At 48.3% G+C, this 27,284-nt stretch overlaps 2 protein-coding genes across 5 annotated transcripts in view; one reads left to right on the top strand and one right to left on the bottom strand.

Moving 5' to 3' along the window:
- Positions 1–333, bottom strand: part of IARS2 (isoleucyl-tRNA synthetase 2, mitochondrial) — a 28,969-nt gene extending 28,636 nt beyond the window's left edge. The window contains exon 1 of the mRNA XM_030447784.1: positions 79–333. Coding sequence (XP_030303644.1) covers positions 79–330 — 252 coding nt within the window. The 5' untranslated portion in view covers positions 331–333. The remainder of the gene's footprint in view (positions 1–78) is intronic.
- Positions 256–27,284, top strand: BPNT1 (3'(2'), 5'-bisphosphate nucleotidase 1). 4 transcript variants are annotated; one of them, XM_030447788.1, is made up of 9 exons: positions 256–371; positions 16,414–16,538; positions 20,222–20,326; positions 20,570–20,677; positions 21,160–21,208; positions 22,578–22,669; positions 23,739–23,936; positions 24,791–24,896; positions 27,107–27,284. In XM_030447788.1, the coding sequence occupies exons 2-9, from the start codon at positions 16,422–16,424 to the stop codon at positions 27,253–27,255; spliced, it is 924 nt and encodes a 307-aa protein (XP_030303648.1). In that variant the 5' UTR covers positions 256–371; positions 16,414–16,421; the 3' UTR covers positions 27,256–27,284. The 4 variants fall into 4 exon arrangements, with proteins under 4 accessions (XP_030303648.1, XP_030303645.1, XP_030303646.1 ...); XM_030447785.1 differs by having other exon boundaries at positions 256–771; XM_030447786.1 differs by having other exon boundaries at positions 256–793.

Genomic DNA, 27,284 nt, shown 5'->3' with positions numbered 1-27,284 from the left:
GGGCCAAGCCTCGCCGCTCCCTTCTCAGGGCGCGCACCCTCCAGCCCCGCCGCGGCCAGCCCCGGGCCCCGCCGCTACCTGCTGCGTCTCCAGTTCTGTCTCGGGCTGCAGCCGCCCCGGTAGCTGCGCGGGGAACCGGCTGCGCGGCAGCAGCACTGTGTCCCGGTACTGCGAGTCCTGCTGCCTCTCTGCCGAGGGCTGCTGGCTATTAGCCTCCGAAGCGGCGGAGCGCACCCAGCCCCAGGCGGAGGCCCCCGCTCGGGCCTGCAGCCGAACCCGAGCCCTGGCCCCGGCCCGGGACAGCGGCGGCGCCCGCCAGACCCCAAACATCCTGACGGGCTCCCTGAGGCGCGTTGCGGAGACACTTCCGGGTTCGCTACGGAAAGCGGCGCGGTGGCGACGGGTCGCGGGAAGGGACGTGACACGCAGCAACGCGTTTTCTCCCCGGTCGGCAGGCCGGGCAGAAGACTGGGGAGTAGGGGGGGTTGAGGGAGGGGGTGTGTGTGTGGAATCCTTCGGCTTTCCCCAGAGCCCTGGGGTAGGATTTGAGGCGTTTCGAATTTATTTTGTAAAGGCGGTGGAGCGGCCCTGAGGCGGTCGGGGCGAGTTCCTCCTACAAGGGCCGGCGCAGAGGCCACAGGGGCGGGTCTGCCCGTGGGGAGCGGCTGACACGTGTGGCTTGGAACGTGGGGTTACCCCATCTTCGGGCAAGAAGATCGAGAGAAAGGGCTGGTGGCCGGGTCGGGTGGCTTCCCACGTTGCTGCTGAACGGTGAGGGGCAGGGAGAACCTGGGTGAGCGGAGGAGGGGAGGGGACAGCGGGGACATCAAGGGGAGAGCCAGGCGGGTGCTGGTGAGTGAGCTTTGCCAGGGGGAGCGGAGTCACCTGAGCCCGGCTGTGGGGAGGCCGCCCCGCCAGCTCCCCTCAGTTCTGAGCCCTTGGCTGCGAGAAGGACGCAGGTGCTGGAGCATGGCCAGAGAAGGGCAAGGAAGCTGGGGAAGGGTTGGAGTTCGTTTTGCAATTCAGGTGCCGGACTTAGAGCAGGCTCTGATCTTTCCTCAAATATCCTGTCCGTGACGCCAATTAAGGATGTTACGATCCGAGCTATGATTTTATACTTTGATTGAGAGGAAAAATCAGCCACTGCTCATAGACATCACATGAATTTACAAAAATAACAGGCTTTATGATTTAAGCAAATGACAAAGATTTATTTCAGGGAAAGGAGACAGTAACACCACCTTAAAAAGAAAAAACCAAGTTTACAAGAGGAGAGATTTTACCTAAATTAGTCACTCTGAGGAGAGAGTTGTTAAGAAAAGGAAAGAAAAAGGAAACGAAGAGAGCAATTAAGTTTTATCACTGTCCGCCGGCCCTGGTCTCTGGCTGGAGGAGGGGGTGTAGGATCCACCATTGGGTGCTGTTCTCCGCTTTTTTTTCCTCTGTTGTTCCTCGAGAGACATATTTCATATTTTCAAAGTGTTTACATTAAGGGTCTGCAGCAATAAGTCATCTGAAGAGTAGCTGAGGGAGCGGGGGTTGTTTAGCCTGGAGAAAATGAGGCTGAGGGGAGACCTTGCTGCTCTGTACATCTACTGGAAAGGAGGCAGTGGTGAGCTGGGTGTCAGCCTCTGCTCCCAAGGGACAAGCGATAGAACAAGAGGAAATGGTGTCAAGTTGTGCCACGGGAGGTTTAGATTTGGTATGTCCATATATTTGTTCATAGACATACAGAAAATGTCTGTACTGGAAGGGCTGTGAGGTGCTGAAACAGGCTGCCCAGGGAAGTGGTAGAATCACCATCCCAGGAGGTATTTACAAGATGTGTAGATATGATGCTTAGGGACATGACTTTGTGGCACTTGGCAGTGCTGGGATAATAGTTAGATTTGATCCTAAGGGCCTTTTCCAACCATAACAATTCTGTGATCTATGGCCACCTATGTCAGGTTATGCAGTGGCCAGCCAAATGCATTGAAAGAGCTGGGCACAGTAACACTGGCTGCTCTGAACTGCACTGCAGGCAGGGTACTGCTGGGAACACTGGTGGCAAGGCTATCAGGAACAGGCTTTTTGGAAAAAATTTGCACCATGGTGCTACTTTCCTACTGCAAATCTGTAGGTGAACTGCAGTGAATCCCAGAGAGTGGAACAGGCTGGAACACCAGCATGTTTCTGCTGGGTGGGTGCTGTTTCTTTAGGTTATGGAGAATGAAAAGTGTGTATTTTACAAAATGTGAGTGAAAGTTTATTGTAAAGAAATAGAGAACTCTAGTATCTTGGTCTTGAGGAGTTCAGAGGAAGAAGTCACACACATTTAAAGGCATGCTATGTGTGATACCCCATTTTCTCCTTTCATCATATGAAATTATAAATTTGGAAAAATGTATGTTTGGAAAAAACACAGAGGTAGCAACAGCAACAAATCCTCCATACTTATTTTGAGTAACTAACTGCAGCCATCCAATAATATTTAAATATTTCAAAGTTAAAATGTGTAACAAGAACTGGAGAGCTTCTTTATTTTAGGTATCAAAAGAAACAGATTTATCAAGTTGAGATCATTCCACAGTTTGGTTGCTAGTCTAGGAGAAAGGTCTTGATGGTGTTTGGAGGACAAGGTATGTTTTGAAAGTAATACACAAACTTAATTCAGCGACGGTTACTGCACAATCTTTATATACTGTACAGTTTTATAACAGTCAAAGAAAGAGTAATATATTCTTGAATGTACTGTGGAAATGTGCATTATACATTGCCCTAATCACAAGGAAAGTGCCCTAACTTATGAACTAGTTAATTTGAGATCAAAAAGTTACAAAAGAAGAGAAATTTATGGCCAAATAGCACATATGCTTATCCAAGACACAATGAATACAAGGAAGTGATCAGTGAAAGCCAACGTGGCTTCACTAAGGGCACATCACACCTAACCTACAGAGGTGGTGGATAGTGGCAGAGCAACTGACATCATCTACCTGAGTTTGTACAAGGCATTTGGCACTGTTCCCCATGACATCCTGATCTCCAATCTGAAAAGACATGGACTTGACAGATAGACTGTTCAGTGAATAAGTAATTTGTAAGGTGGCTGCTCCCAGAGAGTTGTAGTCAATGGTTCAGTGTCCAGGTGGAGGCGAGTGACAAGTGGTGCTCCTCAGGGGTCAGTACTGGGACCAGTGCTGTTTAACATCTTTGTTGGAGACATGAACAGTGGGGTAGAGTGTATCCTCAGCAAGTTTGCTGATGACACCAAGCTGTGTAGAGAGAAGCGATGCCATCCAGAGGGACCTGGACAGGCTGGAGGGGTGGACCCATGCCAGCCTCATGAAGTTCAGCAAGACCAAGTGAAAGGTCCTGCACCTGGGTCAGTGCAACCCCAGGCACAAATCCAGGCTGTGGGGATAGTGGACAGAGAGCATTCCTGAGAAAAAAGGACTTGTGGGAGGCAGTAGATCAAAAGCTCAACATGAGCCACCAGTGTGTGCTCACAGCCCAGAAAGCCACCTGCATCCTGAGCTGCATCAAAAGAAGTCCAGCAAGCAGGGAGAGGGAGGTGATGCTGCCCCTCTGCTCTGCTCTTGTGAGACTGCACCTGGAATGCTGTACACAGCTTTGGAGCCCCCAGCACAGGAAAGAAACAAAGAAAGATACAGATTGTTGGAGAGGGTCCAGAAAAGGTCCACAGAGATGATCAGAGGGCTGGAGCAGCTCTGCTATAAAGACAGGCTGAGAGAGTTGGGGCTACTCAGCCTGAGGAAGAGAAGGTTATGGGGAGACCTTATAGCAGCATTCCAGTCCATGAGGGAGGCCTACAGGAAAGCTGGGAAGAGGCTTTTCACAAGAAAGGGTAGCAAAAGAACAAAGAGTAATGGTTTTAAAATGAAAGAGGGTAGATTTAGATATTTGGAAAAAAAATCTTTAAGATGAGCATTAGAATAGGTTACAGAGGGAGGTTGTTGATGCCCCTTACTTGGAAGGGTTCAAGGCCACCTTGGATGAAAAAAATTGTGTAACCTGATCTCAGGTGAGACAAATCAGCTGATAAGGGGGCAACACCATTGGCACAGAGGGCTACAAAGGGCTGCGCAGGGCTGCCCCACCTTCTGCTGATAGTCTCAGGTGAAGCGAATCGGCTGATAAGGGGGCGGCACCCAGCAGTGCCCAGAGAGCTATAAGGGCTGTGGATAGCTTCCCCTTCTTCTGCTGGTGGTCTCAGTTGAGGCCAATCAGCTGATAAGGGGGCAGCACTCAGCAGTGCCAAGAGGGCTGTAAAGGACTGGGGAGGGCTGCCCCTTCTTCTGCTGGCAGTCTCAGGTGTGGCCAATCAGCTCATTAAGAAGGCAGCACCCAGCACCACCGAGAGGGCTGTAAAGGGCTGCGGAGAGCTGCCCAGCCTTCTGCTGGTGGTCTGAGGTGAGGCCAATCGGCTGATAAAGGGGCAGCACTCAGCAGCACCGAGAGGACTGTAAAGGTCTGTGAAGGGCTGCCCTGCTTTCTACTGGTGGTCTCAGGTGAGGCCAGCCGGCTAAATAGGGGGCGGCACCCAGCAGTGCCGAGAGGACTATAAAGCGCTGCACAGAGCTGCCCCGCCTCTTGTTGGTCATCTTAGGTGTGGCCAATCAGCTCATTAAGAGGGCAGCACACAGCAGCACAGAGAGGGTTGTAAAGGGCTGCTGCGTGCTGCCCCTTCTTCTGCTGGTGGTCTCAGGTGAGGCCAATCATCTGATAAGGGGGCAGCACCCAGGAGCACCGAGAGGGCTATAAAGGTCTGTAGAGGGCTGCCCCGCCTTCTGCTGGTGGTTTATGGTGAGGCCAACTGCACGATAAGGGGACGCCATTTAGCAGCGCCGGGAGGGCTGTAAAGGGCTGCAGAGAGCTTCCCCTTCTTCTGCTGGTGGTCTCTGGTGAGGCCAAGTGGCTGATATGGGGGCAGCAACCAGCAGTGCCGAGAGGGCTAAAAAGGGCTGTGGGGGGCTGCCCTACCTTCTGCTTGTGGTCTCATGTGATGCCAATCAGCTGATAAGGGGGCGGCACTCTGCAGTGCTGAGAGAGCTATAAAGGACTGCAAAGGGCTGCCCTGCCTTCTGCTGGTGGTCTCAGGTGAGGCCAGTCGGCTCATTAAGAGCGTGGCACCCAGCAGCACCGAGAGTGATATAAAGGGCTGTGGAGAGCTTTCCTTTCTTCTGCTGGTGGTCTCAGGTGTGGCCAATCTGCTCATTAAGGGGGCAGGACACAGCAGCATCGAGAGGGCTGTAAAGGGCTGTGGAGAGCTTCCCCTTCTTCTGCTGGTGGTTTCAGGTGAGGCCAATTCCCTGGTAAGGGATCAGCACCCAGCAGTGCTGAGAGGGCTGTCAACGGCTGGGTAGGGCTTCCCCTTCTTCTAGTGGTAGTCTCTGGTGAGGCCAATCAGCTCATTAGGAAGGCAGCACCCAGCAGCACCGCCAGGGCTATAAAGGGCTGCGGTGAGCTGCCCTGCCTTCTGCTGGTGGTCTCAGTTGAGGCCAGTGGGCTCATTAAGAGCGTGGCATGCAGAAGGAGCAAGAGGTCTATAAAGGGCTGCGGAGGGCTGTACTGCCTTCTGCTTGTGATCTCAGGTGAGGCCAATCAACTGATTAGGGGGCAGCACTCAGCAGCACTGAGAGGACTGTAAAGGGCTGCGCAGAGCTTCCCCGCCTTCTGCTTGTGGTCTATGGCAAGGCCAACTGCAAGATAAGGGCGCGCCACCTAGCAGCGCCAGGAGGGCTGTAAAGGGCTGTGTAGGGCTGCCTCTTCTTCTGCTGGTGGTCTCAGGTGAGGCCAATCAGCTGATAAGGGGGCAGCACTCAGCAGCGCCAAGAGAGCTATAAAGGGCTGCGGGGAGCTTCCCCTTCTTCTGCTGGTGGTCTCAGGTGTGGCCAATTCCCTGATAAGGGTCGGCACCCAGAAGCGCCGAGAGGGCTGTCAAGGGCTGGGGAGGGCTGCCCCTTCTGCTGGTGGTGGTCTCAGGTGTGGCCAATCGGCTCATTAAGGGGGCAGCACATAGAAGTGCCGAGAGGGCTGGGGAGGGCTGCCCTACCGTCTGCTGGTGGTCTGAGGTGAGGCCAGTCGGCTGATAGGGAGGCAGCATGCAGCAGCACTGAGAGGGCTGTAAAGGGCTGCTGAGGGCTGCCCCTTCTTCTGCTGGTGGTCTCAGGTATGGCCAATCGGCTCATTAAGGGGGCGGCATGCAGCAGCGCCGAGAGGGCTGTAAAGGGCTGGGGAGAGCTTCCCCTTCTTCTGCTTGTGGTCTCAAGTGAGGCCAAGTGGCTGATATGGGGGCAGCACCTAGCAGTGCCGAGAGGGCTAAAAAGGGCTGTGGAGGGCTGCCCAACCTTCTTCTTGTGGTCTCACATGAGGCCAATCAGCTGATAAGGGGGCGGCACTCTGCAGTGCTGAGAGAGCTATAAAGGACTGCAAAGGGCTGCCCTGCCTCATGCTGGTGGTCTCAGGTGTGGCCAATCTGCTCATTAAGGGGGCAGGACACAGCAGTATCGAGAGGGCTGTAAAGGGCTGTGGAGAGCTGCCCCTTCTGCTGGTGGTCTCAGGTGAGGCCAATCGGCTAATAAGGGGGCGGCACTCAGCAGTACCAAGAGGACTGGAAAGGGCTGCAGAGAGCTTCCCCGCATGCTGCTCATCTCAGGTGAGGCCAATCTTCTGTTAAGGGGGTGCCGCCTAGCAGTACCGAGAGGACTATAAAGGGCTGCGGAGAGCTTCCCTTCTTCTGATGGTCGTCTGATTTGGGACCAATCGTCTGATAAAGGGGCGGTACCCAGCAGCAGCAAGAGGTCTATAAAGGGCTGCGGAGAGCTTCCCCTTCTTCTGCTGGTGGTGTCAGGTAAGGCCAACCGGCTCATTAAGAGCATGGCACACAGCAACACGGAGAGGGCTACAAAAGGCTGCGGAGGGCTGCCCCACCTTCTGCTGGTGGTCTCAGGTGAGGCCAATCTTCTGAAAAGGGGGCGCCACCTAGCAGCACCGGGAGAGCTGCAAAGGGCTGCGGAGAGCTTCCCTGCCTTCTGCTGGTGGTCTGAGGTATGGCCAATCGGCTCATTAAGAGGGCGGCATGCAGCAGCGCTGAGAGGGCTGTAAAGGGCTGCGGAGAGCTTCCCCTTCTTCTGCTGGTGGTCTCTGGTGAGGCCAAGTGGCTGATATGGGGGCAGCACCCAGCAGTCCTGAGAGGGCTAAAAAGGGCTGTGGAGGGCTGCCCTACCTTCTGCTTGTGGTCTCACGTGAGGCCAATCAGCTGATAAGGGGGTGGCACTCCGCAGTGCTGAGAGAGATATAAAGGACTGCAAAGGGCTGCCCTGCCTCATGCTGGTGGTCTCAGGTGTGGCCAATTGGCTGATGAGGGGGCATCAGGAAGCAGCGCTGAGAGGGCTGTAAATGGTTGTGGAGAGCTGCCCCGCCTCCTGCTGGTCATCTCAGGTGAGGCCAATCGGCAGATAACAGGGCGGAAGCCAGCAGCGCCAAGAGGGCTGTAAAGGGCTGCGGAGGGATGCCCTGCCTTCTGCTGGTGGTCTCAGGTGAGGCCAGTCGGCTCATTAAGAGCGTGGCACCCAGCAGCACCGAGAGTGATATAAAGGGCTGTGGAGAGCTTTCCTTTCTTCTGCTGGTGGTCTCAGGTGTGCCAATCTGCTCATTAAGGGGGCAGGACACAGCAGCGCCGAGAGGGCTGTAAAGGGCTGTGGAGAGCTTCCTCTTCTTCTGCTGGTGGTTTCAGGTGAGGCCAATTCCCTGGTAAGGGATCAGCACCCAGCAGTGCTGAGAGGGCTGTCAACGGCTGGGTAGGGCTTCCCCTTCTTCTAGTGGTAGTCTCTGGTGAGGCCAATCGGCTGATAAGGGGGCGGCACCCAGCAGCACCTTCAGGGCTATAAAGGGCTGCGGTGAGCTGCCCTGCCTTCTGCTGGTGGTCTCAAGTGAGGCCATTCAGCTGATAAGGGGGCAGCACTCAGCAGCGCTGAGATGACTGTAAAGCGCTGCAGAGAGCTGCCCTGCCTTTTGTTGCCGGTCTCAGGTGTGGCCAATCAGCTCATTAAGAAGGCAGCACCCAGCAGCACTGAGAGGGCTGTAAAGGGCTGCGCAGAGCTTCCCCGCCTTCTGCTGGTGGTCTATGGCGAGGCCAACTGCAAGATAAGGGGGCGCCACCTAGCAGCACCAGGAGGGCTGTAAAGGGCTGGGGAGAGCTGCCTCTTCTGCTGGTGGTCTCAGGTGTGGCCCATTGCCTCATTAAGAGTGCGTCACCCAGCAGCACCAAGAGGGCTATAAAGGGCTGTATAGGGCTGCCTCTTCTTCTGCTGGTGGTCTCAGGTGAGGCCAATCAGCTGATAAGGGGGCAGCACTCAGCAGCACCAAGAGAGCTATAAAGGGCTGCGGAGAGCTTCCCCTTCTTCTGCTGGTGGTCTCAGGTGTGGCCAATCAGCTCTTTAAGAGATAAGCACAGAGCAGCACCGAGAGGGCTGTAAAGGGTTGTGGAGAGCTGCCCCGCCTCCTGCTGGTGGTCTCAGGTGAGGCCGATCGGCTGATAAGGGGGCAGCACTCAGCAGCGTCGAGAGGACTGTAAAGGGCTGCGGAGAGCTTCCCCGCCTTCTGCTGGTGGTCTATGGCGAAGCCAACTGCAAGATAAGGGGGCGCCACCTACCAGCGCTGAGAGGACTGTAAAGGGCTGTGGAGAGCTGCCTCTTCTTCTGCTGGTGATCTCGGGTGTGGCCAATCGGCTCATTAAGAGCGCGGTGCCGAGAGGGCTGTCAAGGGCTGGGGAGGGCTGCTCCTTCTTCTGCTGGTGGTCTCAGGTGTGGCCAATCGGCTCATTAAGGGGGCAGCACACAGAAGTGCTGAGAGGGCTGGGGAGGGCTGCCCTACCGTCTGCTGTTGGTCTGAGGTGAGGCCAGTCGGCTGATAGGGAGGCAGCATGCAGCAGCACTGAGAGGGCTATAAAGGGCTGCTGAGGGCTGCCCCTTCTTCTGCTGGTGGTCTCAGGTGTGGCCAATTGGCTCATTAAGAGAGGAGCACCCAGCATCACCGAGCGGGCTATAAAGGGCTGGGGAGAGCTGCCCTGCTGTCTGCTGGTTGTCTCAGGTGAGGCCAATCAGCTGATATGTGGGCGGCACCCAGCAGCGCTCAGAGGGCTGTAAAGTGCTGTGGAGAGCTTCCCCTTCTGCTGCTGGTGGTCTCAGGTGTGGCCAATCAGCTCATTAAGAGGGCAGCACAGAGCAGCACCGAGAGGGCTGTAAAGGGCTGCGGTGAGCTTCCCCTTCTTCTGCTGGTGGTCTCAGGTGAGGCCAATCTGATGATAACGGGGCAGGACACAGCAGCACCGAGAGGGCTGTAAAGGGCTGCAGTGAGCTTCCCCGCCTTATGCTGGTAGTCTCAAGTGAGGCTAATCTGCTGATAAGGGGGGTGGCACTGAGCAGTGCCGAGAGGACTGTAAAGCGCAGTGGAGGGCTGACCCTTCTGCTGGTGGTCTCAGGTGAGGCCAATCTTCTGAAAAGGGGGCGCCACCTAGCAGCACCGAGAGGGCTGCAAAGGGCTGCGGAGAGCTTCCTCTTCTTCTGTTGGTCGTCTCAGGTGAGGCCAATCGTCTGATAGGGGGGCGCCACCTAGCAGTGCTGAGAGGGCTGTGAAGGGCTGCAGAGAGCTTCCCCGCCTTCTGCTGGTGGTCTGAGGTATGGCCAATTGGCTCATTAAGGGGGCGGCATGCAGCAGCGCCGAGAGGGCTGTAAAGGGCTGCGTAGAGCTTCCCCTTCTTCTGCTGGTGGTCTCAAGTGAGGCCAAGTGGCTGATATGGGGGCGGCACCCAGCAGTGCCGAGAGGGCTAAAAAGGGCTGTGGAGGGCTGCCCTACCTTCTGCTTGTGGTCTCACGTGAGGCCAATCAGCTGATAAGGGGGTGGCACTCCGCAGTGCTGAGAGAGCTATAAAGGACTGCAAAGGGCTGCCCTGCCTTCTGCTGGTGGTCTTAGGTGTTGCCAATTGGCTGATAACAGGGCAAAAGCCAGCAGCGCCAAGAGGGCTGTAAAGGGCTGTGGAGGGATGCCCTGCCTTCTGCTGGTGGTCTCAGGTGAGGCCAGTCGGCTCATTAAGAGCGTGTCACCCAGCAGCACTGAGAGTGATATAAAGGGCTGTGGAGAGCTTTCCTTTCTTCTGCTGGTGGTCTCAGGTGAGGCCAATCACCTCATTAAGAGCATGGCACCCAGCAACACTGAGAGGGCTACAAAAGGCTGCGGATGGCTGCCCCTTCTTCTGCTGGTGGTCTCAGTTGGGGCCAATTGGCTGATAAGGGAGCGGCACACAGCAGCGCCAAGAGGGCTATAAAGGGCTGCAGAGAGCTTCCCCTTCTGCTGGTGGTCTCAGGTGTGGGCAATCAGCTCATTAAGAGCGTGGCACCCAGCAGCGCCGAGAGGGCTGTAAAGGGCTCTGGAGAGCTTCCCCTTCTTCTGCTGGTGGTCTCAGGTGAGGCCAATTCCCTGGTAAGGGATCAGCACCCAGCAGTGCCGAGAGGGCTGTCAACGGCTGGGTAGGGCTTCCCCTTCTTCTAGTGGTAGTCTCTGGTGAGGCCAATCGGCTGATAAGGGGGCGGCACCCAGCGGCAGCGACAGGGCTATAAAGGGCTGCGGTGAGCTGCCCTGCCTTCTGCTGGTGGTCTCAAGTGAGGCCATTCAGCTGATAAGGGGGCAGCACTCAGCAGTGCTGAGATGACTGTAAAGCGCTGCAGAGAGCTGCCCTGCCTTTTGTTGGCGGTCTCAGGTGTGGCCAATCGGCTCATTAAGAAGGCAGCACCCAGCAGCACCGCCAGGGCTATAAAGGGCTGCGGAGAGCTGCCCCGCCTTCTGCTGGTGGTCTCAGGTGAGGCCAGTGGGCTCATTAAGAGCGTGGCACGCAGAAGGAGCAAGAGGTCTATAAAGGGCTGCGGAGGGCTGTACTGCCTTCTACTTGTGATCTCAGGTGAGGCCAATCAACTGATTAGGGGGCGGCACTCAGCAGCACCGAGAGGACTGTAAAGGGCTGCGCAGAGCTTCCCCGCCTTCTGCTGGTGGTCTATGGCGAGGCCAACTGCAAGATAAGGGGACACCACCTAGCAGCGCCAAGAGGGCTGTAAAGGGCTGGGGAGAGCTGCCTTCTCTGCTGGTGGTCTCAGGTGTGGCCCATTGGCTCATTAAGAGTGCGCCACCCAGCAGCACTGAGAGGGCTATAAAGGGCTGTGTAGGGCTGTCTCTTCTTCTGCTGGTGGTCTCAGGTGAGGCCAGTCAGCTGATAAGGGGGCAGCACTCAGCAGCACCAAGAGAGCTATAAAGGGCTGCAGAGAGCTTCCCCTTCTTCTGCTGGTGGTCTCAGGTCTGGCCAATCGGCTCATTAAGAGGGCAGCACAGAGCAGCACCGAGAGGGCTGTAAAGGGTTGTGGAGAGCTGCCCCGCCTCCTGCTGGTGGTCTCAGGTGAGGCCAATCGGCTGATAAGGGGGCAGCACTTAGCAGTGTCGAGAGGACTGTAAAGGGCTGCGGAGAGCTTCCTCGCCTTCTGCTGGTGCTCTCAGGTGAGGCCAACTGAAAGATAAGGGGGCGCCACCTACCAGCGCTGAGAGGACTGTAAAGGGCTGTGGAGAGCTGCCTCTTCTTCCACTGGTGGTCTCGGGTTTGGCCAATTGGCTCATTAAGAGCGCGGTGCCGAGAGGGCTGTCAAGGGCTGGGGAGGGCTGCTCCTTCTTCTGCTGGTGGTCTCAGGTGTGGCCATTCGGCTCATTAAGGGGTAGCACATAGAAGTGCCGAGAGGGCTGGGGAGGGCTGCCCTACCGTCTGCTAGTGGTCTCAGGTGAGGCCAGTCGGCTGATAGGGAGGCAGCATGCAGCAGCACTGAGAGGGCTATAAAGGGTTGCTGAGGGCTGCCCCTTCTTCTGCTGGTGGTCTCAGGTGTGGCCAATTGGCTCATTAAGAGAGGAGCACCCAGCATCACCGAGCGGGCTATAAAGGGCTGGGGAGAGCTGCCCTGCTGTCTGCTGGTGGTCTCAGGTGAGGCCAATCGGCTGATAACAGGGCATCACGAAGCAGCGCTGAGAGGGCTGTAAAGGGCTGCGGAGAGCTTCCCCTTCTTCTGCTGGTGGTCTCAGGTGTGGCCAATCAGCTCATTAAGAGGGCAGCACAGAGCAGCACCGAGAGGGCTGTAAAGGGCTGTGGAGAGCTTCCCCTTCTTCTGCTGGTGGTCTCAGGTGAGGCCAATCAGCTTATAAGGGGGCGGCACTCAGCAGTGCCGAGAGGACTGGAAAGGGCTGCAGAGAGCTTCCCCGCCTGCTGTTAATCTCAGGTGAGGCCAATCTTCTGTTAAGGGGGCGCCGCCTAGCAGTACCGAGAGGACTATAAAGGGCTGCGGAGAGCTTCCCTTCTTCTGATGGTCGTCTGATTTGGGACCAATCGTCTGATAAAGGGGCGGTACCCAGCAGCTGCAAGAGGTCTATAAAGGGCTGCGGAGAGCTTCCCCTTCTTCTGCTGGTGGTCTCAGGTGAGGCCAATCACCTCATTAAGAGCATGGCACCCAGCAACACCGAGAGGGCTACAAAAGGCTGCGGAGGGCTGCCCCTTCTTCTGCTGGTGGTCTCAGTTGGGGCCAATCGGTTGATAAGGGAGCGGCACCCAGCAGCAGTAAGAGGGCTATAAAGGGCTGCAGAGAGCTTCCCCTTCTTCTGCTGGTCGTCTCAGGTGTGGCCAGTTAGCTCATTAAGAGCGTGGCACCCAGCAACACTGAGAGGGCTACAAAATGCTGCGGAGGGCTGCCCCTTCTTCTTCTGGTGGTCTCAGGTGAGGCCAATCAGCTGATAAGGGGGCAGCACTCAGCAGCGCCAAGAGAGCTATAAAGGGCTGCAGAGAGCTTCCCCTTCTTCTGCTGGTGGTCTCAGGTGTGGCCAGTCAGCTCATTAAGAGGGCAGCACAGAGCAGCACCGAGAGGGCTGTAAAGGGTTGTGGAGAGCTGCCCCGCTGCCTGCTGGTGGTCTCAGGTGAGGCCAATCGGCTGATAAGGGGGCAGCACTCAGCAGTTTCGAGAGGACTGTAAAGGGCTGCGGAGAGCTTCCCCTTCTTCTGTTGGTGGTCTCAGGTGAAGCCAATTGAGTGATAAGGGGGTGGCACCCAGCAGCACCGAGAGGGCTGTCAAGGGCTGGGGAGGGCTGCTCCTTCTTCTGCTGGTGGTCTCAGGTGTGGCCATTCGGCTTATTAAGGGGGCAGCACATAGAAGTGCCGAGAGGGCTGGGGAGGGCTGCCCTACCGTCTGCTGTTGGTCTGAGGTGAGGCCAGTCGGCTGATAGGGAGGCAGCATGCAGCAGCACTGAGAGGGCTATAAAGGGCTGCTGAGGGCTGCCCCTTCTTCTGCTGGTGGTCTCAGGTGTGGCCAATTGGCTCATTAAGAGAGGAGCACCCAGCATCACCGAGCGGGCTATAAAGGGCTGGGGAGAGCTGCCCTGCTGTCTGCTGGTGTTCTCAGGTGAGGCCAATCAGCTGATAAGTGGGCGGCACCCAGCAGCGCCGAGAGGGCTGTAAAGTGCTGTGGAGAGCTTCCCCTTCTTCTGCTGGTGGTCTCAGGTGTGGCCAATCAGCTCATTAAGAGGGCAGCACAGAGCAGCACCGAGAGGGCTGGAAAGGGCTGCGGTGAGCTTCCCCTTCTTCTGCTGGTGGTCTCAGGTGAGGCCAATCAGCTTATAAGGGGGCGGCAGTCAGCAGTGCCGAGAGGACTGGAAAGGGCTGCAGAGAGCTTCCCCGCCTGCTGTTCATCTCAGGTGAGGCCAATCTTCTGTTAAGGGGGCGCCGCCTAGCAGTACCGAGAGGACTATAAAGGGCTGCGGAGAGCTTCCCCGCCTTCTGCTGGTGGTCTATGGCGAGGCCAACTGCAAGATAAGGGGACGCCACCTAGCAGCGCCAAGAGGGCTGTAAAGGGCTGGGGAGAGCTGCCTCTTCTGCTGGTGGTCTCAGGTGTGGCCCATTGCCTCATTAAGAGTGCGCCACCCAGCAGCACCGAGAGGGCTATAAAGGGCTGTGTAGGGCTGCCTCTTCTTCTGCTGGTGGTCTCAGGTAAGGCCAATCAGCTGATAAGGGGGCAGCACTCAGCAGTTTCGAGAGGACTGTAAAGGGCTGCGGAGAGCTTCATCGCCTTATGCTGGTGCTCTCAGGTAAGGCCAACTGAAAGATAAGGGGGCGCCACCTAGCAGCGCTGAGAGGACTGTAAAGGGCTGTGGAGAGCTGCCTCTTTTTCTGCTGGTGGTCTTGGGTGTGGCCAATCGGCTCATTAAGAGCACGGCACCCAGCAGCGCCAAGAGGGCTGTAAAGGGCTGCGGGGAGCTTCCCCTTCTTCTGCTGGTGGTCTCAGGTGTGGCCAATCCCTGATAAGGGTCGGCACCCAGAAGCGCCGAGAGGGCTGTCAAGGGCTGGGGAGGGCTGCCCCCTCTTCTGCTGGTGGTCTCAGGTGTGGCCAATCGGCTCATTAAGGGGGCAGCACATAGAAGTGCTGAGAGGGCTGGGGAGGGCTGCCCTACCGTCTGATGGTGGTCTCAGGTGAGGCTAATCGGCTCATTAAGAGGGCAGCATGCAGCATCACCGAGAGGGCTGTAAAGGGCTGCGGAGAGGTGCTCCGCCTTCTGCTGCTGGTTTCAGGTGAGGCCAATTGTCTGATAAGGGGGCGGCACCCAGCAAGGCTAAGAGGGATTTAAGGGCTTAGCGTAGCGCCAGCAACCTGCAGGGTGGCGAACAGGATCAAGCAAACAGGAACGTGGCACGGCAATTAGTGAGGCAGTTCGCACAGGCAATGCAAGCCGGAGGGGCTCAGCCACCTCCTAGGTCTCTTGAAGAAGCAGTGGTTTCCAGAAAAGCAAAACCTGGTGCTTTTAAGATGCAGGGTGTTTCCACACAGACGGAAGCCCTGAAGAGGGACAGGAGGAGAGAAGTAGCTGTTCAGGCCTCTGTCTGTGTAGAGTGTCTGAGCCTTGTGTTGGCACCAGAGGACAGTGTGAGTTGGGTCTGAGCGATGCAAGCAGGTGAATGACTTGCTGTGCCTGGTGGCAGAGCCCAAGGAGGAGGTAGAGAGACTAAGAAGTATTAGGAACAGTGAAAGGGAAATTGACTGGTGGAGTCACACCCTTTCTAACCCAAAAGAAGTCCAGAAGGAGACGGTTAAGCCCTGCCCCTCCTGCCATCAGGCAGTTGGAGCAAACCAGGTGGATGGGAGGGAAGGGAAAGAGGTCCCTCATCGGAGAGGCAAAAGAATCCCTTCCCAACCTCCACCATCTCCTCAGATTCCCTTAGAGAACAGATATGAGGCCCTGGACTCAGAGAATCAGCCAGAGGACAGACAAGAGGAAGATATGTCTGGAAGGTCTCCTGTTTGCCCCCCGTCTACCAGATGGGTTACAAGTACAGCTACAAAGAAGAAAAGAAGATTAGTTGTAGTTGGTGACTCCCTTCTGAGAGGAACTGAGGGCCCTATTTGTCGACTGGACCCATCCTGCAGGGAGGTCTGCTGCCTTCCTGAAGCCTGGGTGAGGGATATTAGTAGGAGAGTCCCCCAGCTAATTCAGCCCTCTGATTTTTATCCACTGTTGGTAGTCCAGGCTGGTAGTGATGACATTAATAGAAGAAGTACTAAGACAATTAAAAAGAACTTCAAGGCACTGGGTCATTTAGTTGATGGGTCAGGAGCACAGGTGGTGTTCGTCTCAATTCCTGCAATAGCAGAGGTGAATGAGGAGAGGAGTAGGAAAACCTATCATATCAATAGGTGTCTAAGGGATTGGTGCCACCGGCAGAACTTTGGGTTTTTTGAGCGTGGGCCAAATTTTATCAAACCTGGTCTCTTCAAACCAGATGGGCTTCATCTATCTAGCAAAGGCAAAAGGACTATAGCCTATAAGTTGGCAGGGCTGATAAGGAGGGCTTTAAACTAGGTTTGAAGGGGGATGGGGTCGAAACCGGGCTCTCCAGAAAGGAGCCCAAGGGTGGACAGCCCAAGTTAAGAGCCAAATCAGCATGAAGTGCATGTACACCAATGCACGCAGCATGGGCAACAAACAGGAGGAGCTGGAAGCCATCGTGCAGCAGGAAAGCTATGATGTAGTCGCTATCACAGAAACATGGTGGGATGACTCCCATGACCGGAGTGCTGCCATGGGTGGCTACAGGCTCTTCAGAAGGGACAGGCAGGGTAGGAGAGGTAGAGTGGCTCCATATGTTAGAGAGTCTCTTGACTCTGTAGAAGTTGAAGTCAGTAACAATAAGGTTGAGTGCCTGTGGATCAGAATCAGGGGGAAGGCCAACAAGGCTGATATCCTGGTGGGAGTCTGTTACAGACCACCCAGTCAGGATGATGATACTCTCTTGGCTTCTTTTGAAGAGAGAATTGTACAAGTTTGCTTTTTATTTCTTTTCAGCATCCAGTATGGCTTCTCCAGCTCTACTTATGCGAGTGGTAGCCGCTGCCTATTCTGCTGCAGAAAAAGCTGCAACAATTGTTAGAAACGTAATGGCTGCAGGAGACCTGGGGATAGTGGAGAAGGTATTTTTATTTAAATTTTAATTTAACTTCTCTCTGCTCAGTTAGATACAGGTCAAAGTGATATTTTTGAAGCTCAGAAACTGGGGAAGGAAGTGCAGTCCTCAGCTCTCTGATACAAGAAATATTACTAACTGAAAGATTAAATGAACACTGCAGAAATGTCTTTGGACCAGTTTTTCTGAAGAATGCTCAGGCACTTAAAAGAAACATAGCATAATTTTATCCTGATTCCTCTCACAAAACAAAAGCTTTGGATAGTGTTTCAGAATTCATAGTAATGTATTTTTCCCATTAATTTCCATACTTATGTCCTAACATCTGTACAGTACATCTGAAAGTACAGTGGCCTTGACAAATTTTAGGATGAATCAGTTTACTTTCTTAAAACAAAAAAGACACTCAGATTTTATTGTAATTCGTAGTTTTAAAAAAATAATAATCAGAGCTTCAAATTTAATTCTAAAGAGAAAGCAGAAATGAAATTACAGTTATTTGCATGAAAATCTTAATTTTCTGTAAGTTAGTAAGATGCACTGCTGAGCCAGGATCTTTGTTTTGACTACAGTAGTAGAATAGAATTAACTTTTGAAGACACAGTATTATCACAGAATCCTCACAGTTGGAAAAGACCTCTAAGATCACCAAGTCTACCCATCAACCCTGAAAAAAAAAGCCATGCCCACTAGAGCATGCCCTGAACTACCACATCTACACCTTTTTTTAATATCTTCAGGGACAGTGACTCCACTGTCTCCCTGGGCATCCTGTTTCAGCCTGACTACACTTTCCATAAAGAAATTCTTCCTAATATCTAAACTTCCCCTGGTGCAGCTTCAGTCCCTTTAGTCTAGTCCTATCATTATTCACTTGGGAGAAGAAGTATCTATATTATTTTTGGTCACTAAATTGAAGTAACTGCTGGCATTTACATATTTCTGATAGCAAGCACCTTCAGCCAGTTGTGAAGGAAAGACTCATCCTATGTGACTTTTACTGTTGGTTCAGAGAGAAGATGCAAGATTTTTTTTTCTCCACTTGGTCAGTTATACTCACTGCTATGAAAACATTTACAAGTTTTTCTTATTCACCTTATTTCTAAGCAATTAAAAATCAGGTGTGTGGGAAGAAAAGTAAAAAAAAATGTTTTCAAAAGTACTTAGGTACACAGCAGGATTCTCAGAGACATGTGAGTAGAATATACTCTGCCACATAACCTGCTTTTCGGCCTGTGGAAAAACTAATGGAGCTTCACTACAAGAAAGCTGTAAAATACTTGCATCCAGAGGTACAAAGGAAGCACTGAATGTATTTTGATTACCCAGTTAATTTTAAATGCATAAACAAGTTTCATTAAGCATATTTCAAGAGTCCAGCAAGGTTAAGGTAATTTTAACTAAAAGTAAATGTTGGCTTTTATTTGTTTGATTCAGTTTCACTTCAAAATAATGCAGGTGTGTTAATACTGTTTCCCAGTAAGTCAGAAATGCATTGCTTGATCATTTTGTAATATAATAAAAGCAGGAAATGAACATATTTTAAGCTCTGTAACCCATTAAGTAAATAATTGTAAGTACAGTATGACAAAAATGATCAAAAGTAACAAGTGGTATTTGTTCTATATGAGACTGGCTACACTTTTTTTTTTGTTTTTAAATGAATACTACAGAGACACAAAATTAAACTGAAAGCAGTGACCAACAGAAGAGGTTCATGTTTGAGGGACTCATCTCAGAATTCCTGCAAGCTTCTAGTCAAAGGTGCCTGGTGAAGAAAGAGGAAGAAAGCAAGAGAGAACCTGTATGTTTCTCTGCTTTGCAGTCTGAGGAAAGAGATGCACAGGAACACAAAGTTCTGATTCTTATAATTCATTCTTTTTCTACAGTCAGCAAACATGAAGACAGAGTCCAACTGGCCTAATTTAAAGTTTTAGAAAATCTAGAAGACAGTGTTCCACAATCCTCTAAACATTGACTTCCCATCCATTTATCTAGATTGGGAAAAATAGTTCAAGGACAGTTGGATTTTTAGCTAGCTATTCTCTTTCCTCTCCTGATGCCCAGTTTTCTTTCCTCCAGTGAGCTCTAACTTCTCTCCATTTAAATTGCTTCTCTTTGTAGCATTTTTTTTTTCTAATTGGTAGGTAGACATTTTGTTGAGCTATTCTGACTTTATTGATGACTGAACTAACTATAAAGAACCACTTTATATTGGTTTGTTAGGTTATTGTCTTGGAACAAAGGACATTCTTTGCAATAATTCAATCTTACCAAGTCTAAACTGAATCCCAAAATTCAACCAAATTTATTATGGGGACAAGAGGGGAAATTAAAAAAAAAATACCAAGTTTCATGAAAACAGTCATTTGGGTAAGGGAAAGACTTGGGTTTGGGCATGCAAAAATTAACCCATAAGATGATACTAAATGGATTATTCTATTCTTATAACTAGTTTATGTAAGAGAAATAAATTCCCATAAAAGAATTTTCATGTTGTCACCAAATGAGATACATGCAGACAAGATCTTTGATTCAACTAAGATGCAGATCCTTGGATGAACTGACTGACTTCATTCCTGTGCTAACTGGGATTCTGTCTACGGACCTAAAGGGCTCCTCCATCCATGGATACATGAAGATTAAGCATTAAATTAAGAGAAAGCATTAATAAATTACCTACTTCCACTATATTTGTGATTTAAATCCATCTGGCAATTTATGTTTGGCTACATGGTGTCTTATGGGAAGGCTTTTGTGTCATTTTGAGATACCAGAAGTTTCCTCTCCAGTATTTTTCCAGGAAAAAGTATGGTTGTGACTGTCCAGTTAACTATCACCAGTTAACTTCTGGCCCTCTTTGGTCTTTCTCTGCTAAAATAAGGCACCACTCACTATTTAGAAATTTATACATCATAGTTGTTTCCTTTATTATTTTTTTTAAAACAAGCTAGATTAATTTGAACATTGTTACTTTTTATTACTGCATTCCTTGTATTTCTCCTCTTTCCTAATTTGCCGTGGCTCTCCAGTGAGGCTTAAAATATTGATTTTTTCCTGTTAACATCTTAATTTTTTTCTTTTCCCTCTTCTTATACTCTAACCGGGTTCATAATTGTATTAATTTATTCTGTACATAGTCTATTTTTTCCACAAATACATACAGAACAATTGCACCAGTGTATGAGAAGAACACAACATGTAAATATTCTCATATCATACCAGTCTCAGCTTAGGGGTTTACAGGAAAAGTGCTTCTTCCAGTTTTTAGCCTACTTCTCTGAAGTTCTATCTCTTAGTAGGTTAATGTCCTTAGTGGACTGTGATAGGACCAGAGGGAATGGATGGAAGCTGCGCCAGGGGAGGTTTAAGATGGATGTTAGGAAACGTTTTTTCCCTGAGAGGGTTGTCAGGCATTGGAATGGCCTGCCTGGGGCAGTGGTGGAGTCAGCATCCCTGGAGGTATTTAAAAGGTTTGGACCTGGTCCCTAAGGACATGGTTTAGTAGTTATCTTACAGTGCTGGTCAAAGGTTGGACTGGATGATCTTGGAGGTCTCTTCCAAGATAAACATTCTGTGATTCTGTATCAAATCAGTCTTTTTTTTATTACAAAGCAGATATTCAGGGTGACATATGGAGCATTGTCCTGTTTGTCATTGTTGTTTTGAAATAACACAAATTCCTTTCAGACTGGAGCCAATGACTTGCAGACCAAAGCTGACCGGCTGGCACAAATGAGCATTTGTGCTTCCCTGGCACGGAAGTTTCCCATGGTGACAATCATAGGAGAAGAAGTAAGTAACTCATTTTAAGTAACTGATTTCTTTCATACTAACAATTTAACTTGCTGTAACTTCCAGTAGAATTTCCCTTGACAGGTTTTAGGAAGTAATGTGTTAAAAGAAAAAAGTATTTCCATCCCATTTCATCTTTCCCTTTCATTAGCTTTGTTGACTAAGGTGCAAATGCACAGTTCTCAGGCAAAGTCAGGTTAGTCCTACATCTTGTTCTAATAATTTTGAGAATCTTTTTGTTAGGAAGTGACTGCTGATGAGGTAACTGAGGAATTAATTGAAGATGGTCACTGTGAAGAAATACTGAAGAAAACTTGTCCTTCTCAGTACACAGGAATTAAAGAGGAAGAGGTAATATGATATGTCTTCATATTTTATAGTGGATCTATGTTACATTTTGATTTTAGCTAAGAATGTAGTAAGAAAAAAAGATTACTTCAGTGTTGCCAAATTTTCTTCTTGGTTTGAGAACCAAAACATAGGAATGAGAATCACACTTCCTGAGCTGGAAATGCTGCATACCCCTATATGCAATAATGGGAAGTGGAAATCTGTTTCTTGCAACTTGTGATTCAGATTTATTTAGAAGGAGTCTACTTTGGACATAAGAAAGTAATGTCATTTTTCTTTTAAGATATTTGCAGAGACATTCCAGTCAGTTCTTAACCTTTTTTTTAGTAAAATACTATTGTAGGTTTTAGTCATATCATAATGTAAAAAAATTTAATACCTTTTTTCCTTACTGCAATAATGAAATAGAGGCACTAAATTAAAATACATAATTTGCATGGTAATTTACTTGATTTGTTTTTGTTGTTTTTTTTTTTCTAAAGCTTGTAATATGGGTTGATCCCTTGGATGGAACCAAGGAGTACACTGAAGGTTGGTGTCTCTTTAATTCTGCCAATTAAAAAAAAAATTATAGCAGTGTAATGAATTAGCATGTACAGGTAGATAGTTTAATGACAAAAGTTACATACAATATTGCTTCATAAAGCTGATGCCGTCTCTTTACCTTTTGAGTTCTATGGTGTTTTTTTAATCATTCCATTTCATTCTAACTAATACTGAATATTCCTGATGGGCTACTGAGTGCCTACCAGTTTTTAACTTTTGAGGGAACAAACAGGTGCCTTTGATTGCTGGCAGGTTATCTTAAGTTTTCAGTCAAACTTATGATTTCATAAATACTTTGATTTAAGGAACTAAATAATCTATTTGCACCAGGAATATGCACAAATATATTCACATCCTCCTCTTCAAATAAACCAAATGCCACTGTTGTATTTCAAAATGAAACAGCATCTTCCACTGATTTTTTCAGTTATGGGAGGAAGCCCCTCATCCTGTTGCTAAATGCCCTTGTAAAAAGTCTCTCTCCAGCTTTCTTATACCCCCCTTCGGGTAATGGAAGGCTGAGAGAGTTGGGGTTGTTCAGCCTGGAGATGAGAGGGCTCTGGGCAGACCTTATAGCACCTTCCAGTACCAGGAGGGGGCCTACACAAAAGCTGGGGAGGGACTTTTGCAAGGGCATCTACTGATAGGACAAGGGATAATGGCTTTAAAATGTAAGAGAGCAGATTTAGGCTAGACATTAGGAAGACATTCTTTACTGTGAGAGTGCTGAGACACTAGGAGTTTGCCCAGGGAAACTGTGGATGATTTATCCCTGGAAGTTTTAAAGACCAGGCTGGATGGGGCTTTCATCAACCTGGTCTAGTAGGAGCTGTCCCTGCTCATGCAAGGGGAGCTGGAACTAAATGACCTTTAAGGTCCCTTCCAACTCAAAATCTTCTATGATTATATAAAACTGTTTCAGCAAAGCCTAACTTGTGTCCATAGATGTAGACTCTAAAATTTAAGCAAAAAAGAAAACTCCCCAAAAACAATATGCTGAAACCTCACTTTAGCCTTCTGCTGCTTTTTAATGCAAAATCTTTAGGCCAGAATTTACATGACAGTTATAGAAGAATGTCATCACATACTGATATTTATTGTATCTTTAAACTTCTTTCTCATGTGTTAATCATATTGTAGTTCTATTATGAGAATTCTGGGGCACTTTTTCTGCAGACCTCAAGGCAAGGTATCTAAAACATCATGTAAGCCAACCTATGGCACCTGAAAATCCTGATTAGTATTTACATTTTTAAGATACCACCCTACATATGAATTTGTGTTTTATTTAAGTTTAATTTTTTAATATATATACTTTCTCAAGCTTAACTATATTCATATTATTTATGTACAGGTCTGCTTGACCACGTAACGGTTCTTATTGGAATTGCTTATGAAGGAAAAGCAATAGCAGGAGTTATTAACCAGCCATATTACAACTATGAGGTATTAAATGCATTAACTTGTTTCAAAGCATTAGGTGATTTCTAACTGTCACTTCAGATTAATTTTTAGTTAGCACACTTTCAACTGAAAAGCAGTGTGTAATGGAGTTGATGTTGTAATACAAGGTCGGCCATGTTTATATTTTTATATATTTATCAAATATACAACATGTTAATATTATATTAAAATATTGCATATTTTATATTATAATTTTTAAAAAATATATACAATTTTGAACATTAGTTTCCTGGAACTGACTTTCAGGGACCTACTAACAGCCATGCTGAATCCTGAGGTTTGCATAATACACTCATTCAGTGTAAGTTACTTATGTACTGTCTGTATCACTACAGTACGTATAAAGTACATGTTGTAAAACAAGTGTAGATTGGTGTCTTTGCTAGAAATTCTATAGTAAATCTATGCCATAGATGCAGATGATGTGTGGTAGCTGCCATAAATCTGCAGCCCTAAAAGCCAAGTGTGCCTGTCACTGACAGCTAGGGAAGAGTCTATCTATCAGGCCAGGTTTGAGGTTGAAGTCCAGCATAGCCAATCTACAGGCATTCATAAATGTTTGGAGATTATTTCAGTATTATCTGTGAGGTATCAAAAAGCTCGGGATGCAGTCTGATTAATTAACCTTACTACAATCTAAAGAAAAAGTTCTTGATCTAATGTAATGCATATTGTCAATTGTTTTTGTAAGCTGTATATGCTACATCTATGACAAAGCATATACAGTTACCATGGATGTATTTTAAGATTGTGCCTTGAGTAGAGAAATATACGAGTATTAATTGGTCAGTTGTTAGAGCCTGGATATAATGCATCACCATAATGTCACAGATAAGCAAACAGGAAATTATTTAATTGACCTAGAAGGGAAGAGAGACATTAGGGTCTCTAGAGTAGTTCTTTTTAAGTGTCACTTTTAAATGGATATCCCAGTATCAATATTATACTCCCTAGTAAGCAAAGATTTCTCTAGGTACTGCTCTTCATTTGTGCTTTAAATGCTGATCATTATGACTGACCATCACCTGGACCTGTGTATTTTTTTTTGTAGGCAGGAGCTGGTGCTGTGTTGGGCAGGACAATATGGGGAGTCCTGGGCTTAGGTGCCTTTGGATTTCAACTGAGAGAAGTACCTGGTGGGAAACACATCATCATTACCACCCGTTCTCACAGCAGCACCCTGGTAAATGACTGCATCAGTGCCCTGAACCCTGACAGTGTCATCAGAGTTGGAGGGGCAGGAAACAAGGTATGAAAACTCCAAATCGTTTTGTTTTGTTTGGACCAAGAAACTTTATTACCTTTAGAAAAAGAAAAATATTTTTTAAAGAAATAATTTGCTTATTTGCATGAATATACATGGGACTTCTTCCCTCTTCTTCACTTCCGAGTATTCAGACTGCTATGAGGCAGAGTCAGAATAATGATAGAGGTGTATTTGTAAGAGTGTCTGGTCATGTCTGAGGTCCCTCTTCTCCAATATTCCATTTCTAGGGGAGAAAATAAAAAAATTGTAAGACTAGAATGGCTAAACATGAATACAATTTAATTCTAGTTATTAGTAATTTCCTCCTGTTAATATGGATTTTGTCTCAACTATCTAGCAGCACATACCAAGGAGTAAAAATAGGTGAAGCGCATAGGGGTATTTGCAAACCTCCTCTGTATACAGGGAAGATTAATTTGCTGCAGTTTTGAAAGCTGAGTTTTGCCATAGTTGTCAAAAACAGACCCTCCAGTCCCTTTTCTCTGGCATGTGAAAGTCCCAAAATGGTACCAAGACAACATGGAAATAGTTTCCACTTTATTTTTTCTGTATTTGCATAAGATGGGAATTTTTATTTCTGAAACTAAAAGCATCCTGTAGGCTGTAGTTATAACAATCACAAGTAGATCACAAGATCATACAGAATAGTAATGCTATATAGCTTTGTAAATCTTAACATAATTTATTGTAATAATGTAAAGGAAATAACTGGTTCTCCTTTTCTTACCATAAGCACATAGAATAAACTGATCTGATTCCTGTTTCCTGGTGTTATTTTTACCCTTTTCTCAATGCCTAGGTGCTTTGAAATGATTGCTACTCTCTGTTCATAACAGATCATTCAACTTATAGAAGGCAAGGCATCTGCTTATGTATTTGCCAGTCCTGGGTGCAAGAAATGGGATACCTGTGCACCTGAAGCTATCCTACATGCTGTGGGAGGTAAGTTAATAGCATTCAAAGCTACAAGATCAATGATAATGTATGAATTTGAAGTTATTTATACTTTGCACAGAAAAAATTTCAAGACATGTCTTTGGAAAAAAAATGACAATATGTTTGTCTTTTTAAATTGTCATAATTCACTAAGAGCTTTGAGCCCTTTGAAACAAACAGTAACTCCAAGGCGGTAGCAAATTGTTATCTGGAAATCATGGTATGACCTGTTTTGCTCTAGACTAAAATAGTCAGTAACTGTCAAATCATCAAAACAGCCAAATTCCAAAATTTTTGTAAGAGTATCATAGAATCATAGAATGACTTGGGTTGCAAGGAACCTTAAAGATCATCTAGTTCCAAGCCCCTTGACAGGGGCAGGGCCACTTCCCACTAGACCAGATTTCTCAAAGCCCCATCCAAGCTGGCTCTGAACACTTCAAGGGATGGGGCATCCACAGCTTCCCTAGGCAACCTATTCTAGTGCCTCACCACTTCACAGTGAATCACAGAATGTTTTAGGTTGGAAGAGATCTCCAAGATCATCCAGACCAACCTTTGACCCACACCATAAGCCAACCAATAAACCATGTCCTTAGGGACCAGGTCCAAACACCTTTTAAATACCTCCAGGGATGGTGACTCCACCTCTGCCCCAGGCAGGCCTGACATCCCTCTCAGGGGAAAAATGTTTCCTAACATCCATCTCAAACCTCCCCTGGCACAGCTTCCACCCATTCCCTCTGGTCCTATCACAACCCACTAAGGAGCAGAGGCTGTTTCCCTCCTCTCCAACTTCCCTTGAGGCAGTTGCAGAGCTCTAAGGTCTCCTCTCACATCCCCATCTCCAGACTGAACACCCCCAGCTCCCTCAGCTGCTCCTCACAGGACTTGTGCTCCAGGCCCTTCATGAGCTTTGTTGCCCTTCTCTGGACACTCTCCAGCACTTCGGTGTCCCTCTTGCAGTGAGGGGCCCAGGACTGAACACAGTACTCAAGGTGTGGCCTCACCAGAGCTGAGTACAGAGGGGTGATCACCTACCTGTTCCTGCTGGCCACAGTGTTCCTAACAGAAGCCAGGATGCCACTGGCCTCCTTGGCCACCTGCACACACTGCTGACTCATATTGAGTCGAGTGTCAACCAATACCCCCAGGTCCCTTTCCAACTTACAGCTCTCTAACCACACTTCCCCAGGTCTGTAGCTCACCCTCGTGTTTTTATGACCCTTTCACAGTAAAAAATTTCTTCCTATTAATTTTAGTATTTTTGTAACAAGTGGTGCTTTTTTTCTGTTGGCTATTATGTCACAGTAAAATCACGTTGTCCTACTAACTGGATATAGCAGTTTATTAGTAGTAATGTATTATATAATATGTGGATATTCACTTTTTTAAAACAACAAAGATAGGCCAAAACATACAGTTGTTCTTCAACTGTGCAAAATTTGAGTAATTCATGTCATTCAGTAAAATGAGTGCTCTTCATCTAACATAAGCCACTTCACCTTTCAAGGGGTAAGGGATTAGAAAAGTTATGTAGTCTCACTGATGGGAATTTAAATAGAAGTATTATTATTATGATGGATATATATTATCTGATGCTAAAATTGTTGGGTTTGGTCTTTTAAATTCTGTCAAGCAAGGATAATAGGCTTCAGAATCACATGATTTAACTCTTCTGCAGTATCTAGTTTGTTAACTGGGATAATTTTAAACAGGTTAGCTCAGACACAAAAACCAATCTGGGACAGCACAGTGCTGTTTTTAGCCTCCTTGTTATGTAGGTAACTCAGTTAAATTAGCTTACATAATGATCTACGTTGCTTTTGCTAAGTAATTTCTATAAACTCATTTAAAACCACCTGAAGTATTTCTATATTATGCTATAGTTTGTTGCATAGATTTTCTGTGGCCTTTACTTGAACTGAGGATTTTTCTTTCCTTCTTCTCAATGGCCAGTGTAAAAACTAGTCTGGAAGCATTTACATCAATCTGTAAGAAAGAGATGTTTTCCTGAAACACAAGGTATTTTAAGTATTGCTGAAAGAAAACAAAACCAGTAGTTATTTAAGTCAATAAATTAGTGTTGCACTTAAACTGGGATCAAAAGGCATGTATACACAAAGACACTTACCCCTTGTCTAATATCACTTGTACTAGTAAAAGATTATTTCTCTCCAACTCCTGTTTGCTGGAATATTTTTTTTCTTTTGCAGGAAAGATAACTGATATCCATGGAAATTCACTCCAGTATAACAAGGAAGTGAAACACATGAATTCAGCTGGAGTCCTTGCCACTTTGAGAAATTATGACTATTATGCCAGTCGTATTCCTAACACTGTTAAACAATCTCTTGTGCCTTAAAGCAGTAAAGCATCTTCACTTGCCCTTCA

Source organism: Calypte anna, chromosome 3 (genome assembly GCF_003957555.1).
Source record: "Calypte anna isolate BGI_N300 chromosome 3, bCalAnn1_v1.p, whole genome shotgun sequence".
Lineage (NCBI taxonomy): Eukaryota > Metazoa > Chordata > Aves > Apodiformes > Trochilidae > Calypte > Calypte anna.
This window is presented reverse-complemented; position numbering and strand designations above follow the sequence as displayed.

What these genes read in the sequence shown, in the direction of transcription:
- BPNT1 (XM_030447788.1), top strand. Translation starts at nt 16,422, where the DNA reads ATGGCTTCTCCAGCTCTACTTATGCGAGTGGTAGCCGCTGCCTATTCT. An exon ending in CAGGAATTAAAGAGGAAGAG is followed by an intron (nt 20,678 to 21,159) that starts GTAATATGATAT and finishes TTTTTTCTAAAG; the next exon opens with CTTGTAATATGGGTTGATCC. An exon ending in AGCCATATTACAACTATGAG is followed by an intron (nt 22,670 to 23,738) that starts GTATTAAATGCA and finishes TTTTTTTTGTAG; the next exon opens with GCAGGAGCTGGTGCTGTGTT.